The following is a 12184-nucleotide window of genomic DNA, read 5'->3' as shown; positions in this document are numbered from 1 at the left end:
CACAGCCATCAGCGGCTTAATTTGAGATGGCCCAATATCCAAATCTGTTCATAATATGAAAGGCTACTAGTGTGCCAAATTTGGTGCTTTCCTCACAAAATGCACAATTGTTATGCTATATTTAGCTAAGTTGCCCCACTATTGGAGCTGGCTGGGACTTTAGGAATGAAATTTTGCATAAATAATTTGAATAGAAGGTATGCAGGGTTGGCATAATTTATTTTGATCTTGTCCTAATTTTAAGATCATGACCTAATTATCGACATTTTTACATTTTTCACCATAACTCGACTAAGATTTGTCAGATTGGGACCAAATTTCCCTTTCGAGATAGCCTATATCAAGGCGCATTTATGCTTAATTAACATCACACCCCTCCGAGTTAAAGGTCAAGGTCAAATTGCAATCTGAAAAAAACATGCGTTTTTTTGTCATTGCTCAATTTTTCCAATGCAGAATCTCAAAGACCACTTGGCCTTCCATGTTCTTGAATCATAGTAGTGTACCTGTACTGAAGTTGTGCACCTGATATTTGATTAGTGTCCTTGACTTACTTTTTTGGGGATTGTGACCTCATAAACAAAAAACACTTTTTTGATCATAACTTGAATAAGTTTCCCCCGATTTTCATGATGTTGAGTTTTATGAATAGATTATAGATGGGGACACGTTTTCTTAATTATCAGTCTCCCCATAAATGTTGAAGGTAAAGGTCATATGGTGATCTGAACAAGATATGCGATCATTGGATCATGGACCATGGGTAAGTCACGGGGGATGGGTTTGTGATCACAGCTATCGAATTATTCTTGGCCTTTTATTTCCCCTCATTCTCAACTCCATATTATGCTCTATCCCCTCCCCATACTCACCACCCCCTGTCCTCTTCTTGTTCCTTAATTTTGTTCTTGTTTATCCAAAATTAGTTATCTCCATTTGCATTAAATACATGTATATGGCCATTACATCAGCTGTGGGAGCATTGATAAAAGCATTTTTCTCCCCCCCCTCCCCCCAAATTTTGTGATTTCTCACAACCAGCCCCTTTTTACTCAACATTCAAACATTTGAGAACACCCACAGAGGCAAAACGGTCATGTGGAGTTTACCTGCTGATCTCCGTTTGATGGTCTCTGACATTGATTTCCTTACCCCTCTGAGGAATTGGTTTCCCTTTTGATTCACATGGGAAAATGATTGACATGAAATGGTGACAATGCATGCAGAGCCATCATGTGCGACTTCTCAGCAAGATGCATGGGGTTTTTCCATAATACCTGCTGGTTGGCAGGTGTTTGTACATTGCAATGCCGGAGGCAAATTTTCATATTTAATGCCTTCTGCTTGTTAATCGAGGAAATGGATGTTCAGTTCAGACCGACACGCTGGCTCGTGACAATCGGCTATGACGAAAGTATCACCCCACCCTCCCCCCTTTATGTTTTTGAACCATCAGTTGCAGATTCGCCCTGCGGTGCTGACCGCAGGTTGAGTCTGTAGCTGATGGTTAATGAGAGACCACTGTTTGCTTTGAGCGGTAATTAAAGGGAATGCACAGCAAATTGGCGGAAAGCAATTCTCAAATTGCCGGGAATAACGGCTGGGCGTCAGGCTCCCAGCGTGATCCATCAAAATGCATAATGGTATCACAAGCAGAATGTGAGCAAGTTAACCCTCATGTCTTCACCTTCATTACCTCCGTCACGGAAGGTGGACGGAGGTTATGTTTTCACCCCTGTCTGTCTGTTTGTTTTTCTGTTTGTGAGCTGGATATCTCAAAAAGTTGTGGGGACAAAATCTGCTGGACAGGTTGGGTGTGTTACAGGAACCAATTGATTGTATTTCGGTGAATATCCTGATCCGGACACTGGAATTTTTAAAAGTGATTCTTCACGATTGAGTGATAGGGCCAAAAACGTTATATAGCACGATATCTCAAAAAGTTATGAATGTTTTTGCGACAAAACTTGGTGGATGAGTTGGGCAGTTGACAATAACAAGTCGATTATATTTTGGTTAAAGGCCGGATCTGCATCCGGACATCAGTGGGATACAAAACATAAACTGTTCAGTCTGGCGGAGGTATATGCTCTCGCAAGTGCCATTATCATGTTTCCCAATGCTTCCAAGCATTTTTGAAAAGGTTACTCCTCAATGTGGATTGAATAATTGCCTTTGTCCTCACCACACCAGCTTAATACACTTGTGCTTTGTGAGCGTCAACTTTTTACAACTCTTGCACCAAATCTTACTGTAATTGAGCAAATGTGGATGTCACCGAAACTCGAAAATTGACTTTTACAAATCTTGGGCTGATGTAGAGGTTCCAAACCCAGATCTACCCCAATACTGACCTTAAGTGGCCACCCATGGCCAGCAGATGAGCACATAATTTAACCTTATTCCAGTGCACATACTCCATCACGTACTCCAGCCCGAGCTCCGATAAACTGAGAAGGGTACTCCCACCCGAAGGGCGGTTGTGCCCGCTAGTCAGATGCAATTTACTTTTGTGTTGTGAGAAAAACAATGCATGGTATGCAGGTGCCTGCATCACACGTGTAGCATGTTGTCGTTTTCATCGATCAGGGGTGGATTTTAAGGGAAACAACATAAAGTCAATTCCTGCTGTTTGACAATTCTTCCTTTCTTTACGAGACTTCCTGCCATTTTAAGTAAACAAAATCGACAATGCTGTTTGTGACCTGCCCTGGAGTAGAGAATGTTTTGGGTTTTTTCTTGTGTTATTTAATTACTTTATTGTTTACAATGCTTTGTTCTTATTACATGATGCATTCAGCCATCTGCATGACATGTCTTTGCTGTTTTCATTTGATGGCCAAAATGCTTCTTCATTTAATTTAATTCACTCTCAGTGATGTCATAATGCTTGCACGTTGACAGGAACAGCATTTTTGTGGCTGGCCCACAAGCCGTGCCCTCAGTTTAAAAAAAATGTTTAAAGAGCTTGCGGGTTCCTTTTCACCAATTGTAATTTCTATGTCGAATCAAAGATGTACCATCGATTAAGCAAACATCCAAGCTTCACCCAATCATTTTCAATCCATCATCGAAAAGTTTGAAATTCAATTCACTGAAGTGCTCTGAAAATAGACCCTCCACTAATTGTGATTGCAATCGGAGAGATCTGCAATTTCTGGATGTTGATGTAACCCGTTGAATCTTGTTCTTGGGCTGGCATTTACTAATATTGACTCTCGTATGGTGTGATTGAAATGACAGTGAAACCAATGATAAGATGTCTGGTTTTGGTACAAAAAGACATGTAAGAGTTCATGGCCCTGGGATGTAGTAAACTGTCGTCAGATGGCCATGCCATGTTTGAGTTGCCAAAGGATACCAAATTAGTGGCAGTTTGGAACAAAAGGGGGCATACTACATCGAGTGACTTTCTTCGGCCTGGGCACGAATGTTCACGAATCTGACATTTTGTGGCCTGCTTTTCAAGGAGTAGCCTGTGCCTTCTGTCTTGTATACCAAACGTTCAGAAAGCTTGGATGTGCCTCTTGATTCTAGTGGAATTATTTGACAAGCTCATGTTCTCAGTACCCAAGGGGCCAAGTGGTTCGATTGAAAACCAGGACCACCAAGCCACCGTTTTTTCTTGTGACATCACAACATAGCAAGATGCCCGATTTGGACACTTCCCCTCATAAAATTATATTATTAAGTAAATTATATACAATGTGTTCTGAAGGAACTCAAAAAACAAATTCTGTAGAATTTCTATATGTTGTATGTAACTTTAGGATTAAATTATATGGAACACGTTCTTTAGATATTCTATAGAACACAATCTTTAAAGGAATTCAAAACAAACCTTTATAGAATTTGCTCCTCCAGTTGTGAGCATTGCAAAAATTATATAGGACATGCTCTTTATTATATCTGCAGTGAGAAAAAGGCTTTAAATGCCTCGTACCATGTTGTCACGGCAGGCCAAAGAACAAGAGTGACGTAAACGTGGACATACGTACGTTTCTACCTTCCTCACTTCATCTGCACGCTCTGAATACTACCCCCCCTCCCCCGACCATACCCCTATTCCATATAATATTACATGTATATTCTGGAGAGTTCTATAAAACCAAGAGGATGTTTCGATTGTTTTGGAAATCCTGTAAAGTGCCTGTCTTATTCTATTGCAATTCTAGAAAATGCTTCCACTTTATTAGACATTCTGTTGCATTCTCTACACTTCTGTAGATTTTCCATAGAATATTTTTAGGAGAGCATACTTTTGGAAAACATTGCAAAGGCTCTCATTTTCATTAAAAAAAAAAATCCCATTTTCGAAAATGGGTTTCAGGAACTACCAGATTCATTAAAAAAAGGGTCTCAGGAGATGCATGAGCCCTTTAATGTCTGTCTTGGAGCTCATTGGTTCCAAATAAGAGCAGCTGTTTTAGCTCAATACTTGGACAGAACTGTATACACTCACTCTGTGGTATCCAAATCTTGGAGTGTCCTTATTTTGGTAACCATATCATTTGTTCAAAATTATGATATTTTTGTCCCCTCCACTCTCCATCTCCCTTCACTTTCATTCTCAAATCGCTCTCCCTTTTCATGCCCCCCCTCCTGAACTTTATCACACTCACATTATTTCTCATTTTACCCCTCCCTTTTTACATACAAGTCTGGCACGATGGCCTCGAGGTATGCATACTCACCTCTAAGCCATCTAGCCTGGGTTTGAATCCCAACCCAGCTATAAACTGTCATCCCAGTGTTTTGCAGGCAGGGTGAATCATCAACGTGTGTGCCGTCCCTCGGGTGGATGTTAAATGAACGTCCCTTCTGCCAGCATTAGTTGGTGGGTGTTAAAGATCCCACGGTGTCCTTCATGAAGAGTCGGTGAGCTATCCCTGGCACCATGAACAAATTACAAATTCCTGCCCTGTCTACTGAAGCCTGGTGTTGGCTTAGTGGTTAGGGTGGCGGCTTGGGATCCCAGGGTCCTGAGTTCAAGCCCCGTTGGCTGCTGAATTAACACCAGGGGGTTGACTCAGCCTGTCATCCTTCCGAGGTCGGCGAAATGAGTGCCAGTGTACTGGTCCCGGTGTATGCCCCGGTTAGAATAGGTGTACCATATCCCTGTGTGTCGTAAGAGGCGACCAGGGTTGGCGTCAGGAAGGGCATCCGGCCATAAAACATTGCCTCAAGAAAAAGCCAAACCCCTGCACAGCAGGGAAAAATGGCAGTAAAAACGGTCATTCTGCCCTGTCTACTGCTGGGAAGGTAATAGCAAACCACCGAGTATAATCCTTACCAATACACTACTTCACCAGCACCGATGCTCTGTAACAGACTATGGTGCATCAAAATCAGAATGTTACATGCAAAGGGTGTTCCAAATGTCTTGTGACCCCCATTTAATCACCTAAAACTTTATATTTTTGTATACCAATGGGTGTGTAATGTAATGTAAGTAATATAAAAATGGCATTTATAAACGTTATTAAATATTACTAAATATTAGCAATGTCCTTGTTAAGGATCCAGTAAGTTTGTATGAGAACCAGCATTTTCTTTGTGCAGGATGATTTGCCATCATTCCCTGTGAGAAATGTTACGCAACATTGCCAGGTCCACTTGTGCAAATGAATGAGAAAAAGACAAAAAACATGTTAACCCTTTGAACTCCAGCGGCCGTTATACCAGTCGCTATTCAAACCTTCGTATACCCAAACAGCCAGATTTTTTTTCTCTCCAGGGACCCCAGGGTGGGGGAGTCGAAAGTCCAAGGAGCTCAGGGTTCGAAGGGTTAAGCCACAAGACATCTGGAAAACCCTGTACAATATGTAGATGTGTCCTAATTCTCAACAACTCCACTTCAGCTTCACTTTGCTGTACCAGCAGGTAGTATTTCTGCATGCTTTGGCTGCATATGTACTGCTGTGGAAAGCTGTAAACCTGATGTCTGGAACATCATACCATGGGGACAGATGCTGCCTGTGTAGCCATTACACAATGTGCTCTTTGCCAACCTGTAAAAGTTGTAAAAAAAAAAAGTATACCCTTACCATCCTTGTCTTATCCTTGCCCAACTTGCTGGTTTTTGCCTCTTTCCTGATCTATGCCACCTATTTCCACTGGAGGGACGTGTGTGACAAGCTTGCGCAGATGATCTTTCTGAAAGGTGCTCAAGAATGTGGGGTGTCAAGGTGGTGGCGTGAGATGAGCCACAAATCGGCAGAATGAGTGACAATGCGAGTTTGAAACCGAGCCAGATGTTTTTTTTGCTCCATCCACATATTTGCATGACGTTGTTCACCAGCTGTCACATAAGTTCATCTCCATGGATCCGTAGACTCCAGAAGTGTTTGTATTTTTGTTTTACCTGCATTTCAATTTCAGTCGGAGCATTTGAACTTTTTTTTGGGTTTGTTCTTTTAGTGCAGTGTGATTGATTTATCGCAAAGGTTTGGATTTCTCTTCCTTTTTCAAAATCGGTGCGGTATCTCTTGCCACTTGAACCGTGCAACTGCCTGTATCACAAGCATAAGATCCATTGCAGTCTTCTTTTAGTAATGTTGTTTCCCTCTCTTGGGATGATGGTACACCTGCTCAGACTGCGCGTGACAGCAATATGCTTTCTGGTATGCAAGCCACAATGCTTCCTTGGCAGATATTTGGTCAGAACATGTGAAGAAAATCCTGCCAAGCATTTCCGCTTTGAATCCTTGTTTTGTCTTCGTTGTCTTATGACTCCGTGTGTCGCTTGAAATCGAAAGAAGGAAAGCTGAAATCGAGATAAAGCTACATAGCAATTATGCAGCACTGCCCACCAAAGAACAGCAGCTGGTCTTTCTGCTTTACAAGCCATCGTGGTGTTGTGATGAATGTCAGAGCAAACTAAAGTACAGTGTGCGAAGTAAAGCCCGCAATTGGTGACAGATTGACTGCCTGGCATATTGCAGCTTTTTAGAGCACAGCTGTCTGGGACTCGTTTCTGTCCTGCATCCCTCTGACATGGCCACATGTGGGGCCTAGTGCAATATTTGGGGAGGGGGTGGAGGGGGGTGAAGAGGGGGACAAACGTCCTTTTCCAGTCATAGTGGCAGAAAGAAAAATGATGAGGATTGCTTTTTTTTATTTTTTCGTTTTGCATTCAGACAGAGCTTCCCAAACCTGTCCGTTCAAGTAATTTTCACAGCCGCTGCCTTCGAGGTTGTTTTGCACGCCTTTATTTTGCGGTCTGTCTGCCGTGCCTGTGTTTAGATTTATTGCCGAAATAAAATTTGGGCAAAATTGCATCGCATTCCTCTTCCACCCTTGATGAGAGCTCGTGCTGGAACCGTGTTTGTGGAAAATTATAGTCGTGGAGTGTATTTGCCGTTGATCTCGAAAGCTATTGTATGGGGAAATATATTGCTCCTCCAGGCTGTGCAAGCATGAGTCGAGGAAACCAGCATGACCGCTTGATGAAAGAAACGTTCTAAAAAACAGTAATGAATTGAATGGTGACGTGTAACGAATCGCATTTGTTCCGCCTCAAGGTGTGCACCTGCACAATGAAAATATATTCAAGTGACTGTTTTTGGAAGATTACGCTAAATGCAAGGATGATGTTTAATGACCAACATGTGGCACGTAACAAGCACGCGACGTGGCATTGGAGAGGCTTCAAAGCTGCATGATGGCTTCCCTTTTGGCAAAACCTAACGTTTCTTGAAAACGTGTTTCATTTAACCCTTGTTTTCACACTCGCCTCTTTGTTGTCTTCCCTCCTCTTCCTCCCAGCATTCATCACTATGATAGTATTGTCCTCTTTGCGGATTGCCCGAGGTACCACCTCAGCTGCCACACGGCCTCCGCCAGCCACCGGCCTTGCGGGTCTTCCAAGCTTGTTTGGTGTGTGCGTGTACTCGTTCATGTGTCACCATTCTCTACCTTCGCTCGTGACACCTGTGAGCAGAAAGCGGCACCTCGTCCTCCTCTCCTTCATCATATTCACACTTGTGCTCACGTTCTATGCTCTCCTCTGCTTCACGGCCACGTTCGCATTCACCCCGGCCACCCTCTACGACCTCTACTCCCTCAACTTCCTTGCAGACTGTTCACTCCCACCGACTATCCGTTACCTGCTGGGACTCTTCCCCGTATTTACCATCAGTACAAACTTTCCCATCATCGCTGTCACTCTTCGAAACAACCTCCGAGTAATCTTCTTGGTGAGCCTTTTTGTTTTAACACATAACAGGTCCATCCATCATCTTTTGAGAACAAAATGTGATTTAATTTAATCACTCCGAAGGTTGTACAGTTTGAGCACCATTTTTTTTTAATTTATACTCAACAAATTTGACACATCTCTGTATGTGCAACGAGTTACGAGTAAATTTGATAACATACAAGGGTGGTGCTAATTTTACCTGGACTTTGGTTTGTGAAAGGCAGAGTACTATTTGTAGATTCATAATTTTTTGAGCGAATTTGTCTTTACGGCGTTGGTAACCAATATCCTTAGTGATGTGCTTCCCACTTCAATGCAGATGCTTAAAATCAAGATGGCGGCAATTGAGCGAACAAAGAGAATAATTATGAAATTTCTTGTCATGGAAAATTTAAAGCCTGATGAGATTTGAAGATGATTGGCTGCATAGTGTGGTGAAGGTTGTGTACAGGCTTGAGTAATAAACAAAACTCCCAAATTAAATTTGAACCACTCATGTTGTTACACTGTGTTGCCTTTTAAATCTACTCTCATGTTATTTCTCCCATGTTCATCGCAGCGTGAAGGTGCGACGTTTCCCTGGGCGGTAGATAGACTGGTCTTCCCCTTACTTGCTGTTCTGCCACCGGTTTCAGTCGCCTTTCTAACTCACGACCTCGAGTGGCTTGTCGGTGTGACCGGTGCTTACGCGGGGGCAGGCATCCAGTACATAACGCCAGCTTTCCTGGCACTGTGCTCTCGCACCTCACCTCCCGGCGGTGGCTCACCCTGCAGCCCCTCCGCCATTGCACCGTCACCCGGAAGTCCACACCGTTCGCCCTTTGCACATCGTGCATGGGCCTATTTTGTGCTCACCTGGGCGCTCTCCTGCATTATCCTTGTCACTGCAAACATCATAATTACCGACACAAAGTGAACAAAATTGGACTTCAGAAAAGTAGATCCCAAGAGATCGAATCATTACTTCTGACTGCTATCATTTGGTTCTTATGGGAATGCCCCTTCACTTGGCCAAAGGTCCACTTTGGAGGCAAGATTAGGCCATGTATTTTTGCCAACGGCCTACAACCACCTTGAAAAGCCATCGATGCCTTCATATAAAGTTGCTCAGTTGAATTGATACCAAATTGAAATAAATAATTGTCTTAAAAATTTTTTTAAATAATTATTGTACGCAATCGGGCTGGTGTTTATTTTATTGGCCTGTATCGTATTAATTATTTATTGGTCTAAATGAATCATTTCACTGTCTTTCTCGATATGATAATGAGCCATTGGAGCTTTGACTCGCTCTTCTTTTCATGTAAGATCTAGTCTTGTGGAAAAGTGAGCTGAGACAAAAACGTGTGACTGTTGCTTTGCATCTCAACCATTCGGTGTCGTTACAATTTCATATTTTGAAATTCATGATAACATGGTGACCTTTTTGCTCTGGTCTTGCTTTTTATTATTTTTTGACTACTCTTTGACAATCTATCTTTGGAAACGACTTTCCTTTTAATAAAATGTAGTATTTGTAGTTTCTCGTTTTCTAAAATCCGACGTTCTGTTTTTTTTTTTTAAAGGTCCCATGACACTCAAAACTTTCTGGTTATTTATATATTAACTTGACCTTCCTAGTGAAGAAATCACCCATGTTTCTTTTTTAAAATCAAAAATGGGATAATTAGACCAATATTTCGAACATTTCTGGTGCTTTCACAACTTGCTATGCCCCGCCCCTCAAAAAAGTTGACTTCAGCGAACCGCAGGTCACGTGACCGTTCACTTCATCTCCAGAACGCGACTCGCACAGAGTGGATTGATTAGATGTCGCGCGCCATATAAAGTACGTACAAATGCATTGTGCACATGTATTTGCTATCTTACTGACCGTCTTAATTCCTGTGATTGTTTCGCGATAGTTTTTAAGAGTTTTAGTCTTACTTTCGAAAATGCCTTCTCGTTGAATTGTTCGTTGAAACCAGCCTGCTGGGATAGGTACGATTCTACACACATACAAGCCAGGTATGGCTGCACTCGACATACATGGGTTTATTCTAAAGTGAAGGTACTGCTTCCATTGGCTTGCTATTCATTAACATTTAGCCAAAATGCTGTAATAAATGAACAGGGAAAAATATGTTGGCACAACTATGAAAGACAAATTTATCTGTCCTATTACATGGCCTCAAAGACTCGGGACTCTCGCATTGACTTATACATTGTGTGCATGCTAATACAAGTTACTTGTCAACTCTAGAGTCTAGACTAGTCCGATAAATCCGTCGTCCGTCCGACCAGTCTGATAAATCTGACGTGCTGTAGGTTTCTTTTATTATTCTCTTTTCTTCATTGTTTTCTACTGGCGCTACATGACGATAGTAGGAATAAAATAAATAAAAATGCAACAGAATGCCAGATTTATCGGACTACTCTAGACAATTGTGTCACAAGGTGTGTTCTGCACACAAGTTTTCATCGTATCCGGACAGCGAGATTGCTTCGTTTTATGTGCAGAGAGATACGGCCGATGACATGCGCTGGCCTTTCGATTCATTCGCCGCGGTGCAACATATCCGCTGCGCTGTGCTGTTCATGTCACCTCACTAAAATATTTCTGATATCGAGCAGTATGCAAGTCAAATTTACATTATTGAATTACGAATAGGATTTAGTCTAACCAGTTGTTATTGCAAGTCTTCCTTCGATGTCCTCCTGATCATCATGAACGCCAGGAATTTCATCGCCATTTTCCTCTGCTTGTCCTGCTTCGGGCTCGAACTGGTAAGGCCGTATTTCATTTCCAGCTGCCGGAACTTCACCTCCCGCGACTACGTTATCCGACAATTCTCCATGTGATTCAGACCAAAATCCTTCATTTCGCTACCAGACAAATCAAAGTCCATGTCATCCATTATTCAAAACCAAATGTTTGATTTTTTTTTATAAAGCGTAAATGAACGAAGCGTTTGAGTCGACCAATCGAATGTGGAAACACACAGGAAGCCAATAGAATCACGTAGACCACCGACCCAAGTAATTAATGTGCAGCCTTTGTCGTCCTGGAGATGACGTCATGTGGGTTTCGCCCTTTTCAGTAGATTTCGGCAGAATTTTTAGGGGCGTTCCCAAAGAGGTTTGTTTTTTTTATTTTACATTTTACAGAACGAGTATTGTGAAAAAAACATTGTCAGATCTGAAATCACGATGAAAAACTCCTATAGGACATATATATATATTTATATATATATATATATATATATATATATATATATATATATATATATATATATATATATATATATGCAATTTCAGTACTTTTGGGTGTCATGGGACCTTTAAAGTGGGGACACTCATATATGTGAAGATACAATAATATTGTTGTTTCTGAATATGCTTGCTTGTAATTTTGGAAATTTTTGTGATCACCCACGAATTGGGATTTTTTTTCTTCTTTTGGTACTTTTGATCATTGTTTCACGAGATTCGGTGGCATTGGGGTTAGAGCTTCCACTCCGAGTCTGGGAGGTCAGCGGTTCCATTCTGACCCTGGCTGAGTCAAACCAAAGACTGAGTTAAAAATGGTACATGCTGCTCAACCCCCATTGTTTAGGGGGGGGTAGATTTCCCCTTCATTGTACTGCTGACTGCGGACAGAAAAGCGACGTCACAAGATGGTGTTCCCGGCATCCGGAGTGCTCTGGGAGGTTAGTTCCCTCACAGTAAACGGCTGTTTTTGTCTCATCTTGTCCGGCGTCTATTTGCAGTGTGTACATGATTTATGAGACAGCTTTTCAATGAGCCTTATACTTTGTAAAAAAACAAAAAATAGAAAGTATTTCTTTCAGAAGGTTCTTTAAAACATACATTACCTCCTTTGGTGACTAAGTAATGGAAGTTGTTCAATGTGCTTGCAATGTATCATGAAGGTAAATTATTTTGCTCAGTTTTGGTTTTTGTTTTGCTAACCTTCAACATTCATGTCTTTCTTTGCTTAATTCT

At 41.8% G+C, this 12184-nt stretch overlaps 1 protein-coding gene across 10 annotated transcripts in view; it reads left to right on the top strand.

Moving 5' to 3' along the window:
* SLC38A12 (solute carrier family 38 member 12) overlaps positions 1-11125 on the top strand; it is a 180193-nt gene extending 169068 nt beyond the window's left edge. For all 10 annotated transcript variants that reach the window (XM_085856978.1, XM_085856974.1, XM_085856972.1 and 7 more), the window contains 2 exons: positions 7768-8198; positions 8760-11125. In XM_085856978.1, the coding sequence (XP_085713104.1) occupies positions 7768-8198; positions 8760-9116 (788 nt within the window). In that variant the 3' untranslated portion in view covers positions 9117-11125. The remainder of the gene's footprint in view (positions 1-7767; positions 8199-8759) is intronic.
* The last annotated feature ends 1059 nt before the right edge of the window (positions 11126-12184 follow it).

Source organism: Eptatretus burgeri, chromosome 15 (genome assembly GCF_056783735.1).
Source record: "Eptatretus burgeri isolate ZD-2024b chromosome 15, Ebu_testis_v1, whole genome shotgun sequence".
Taxonomy (NCBI): domain Eukaryota; kingdom Metazoa; phylum Chordata; class Myxini; order Myxiniformes; family Myxinidae; genus Eptatretus; species Eptatretus burgeri.
This window is presented reverse-complemented; position numbering and strand designations above follow the sequence as displayed.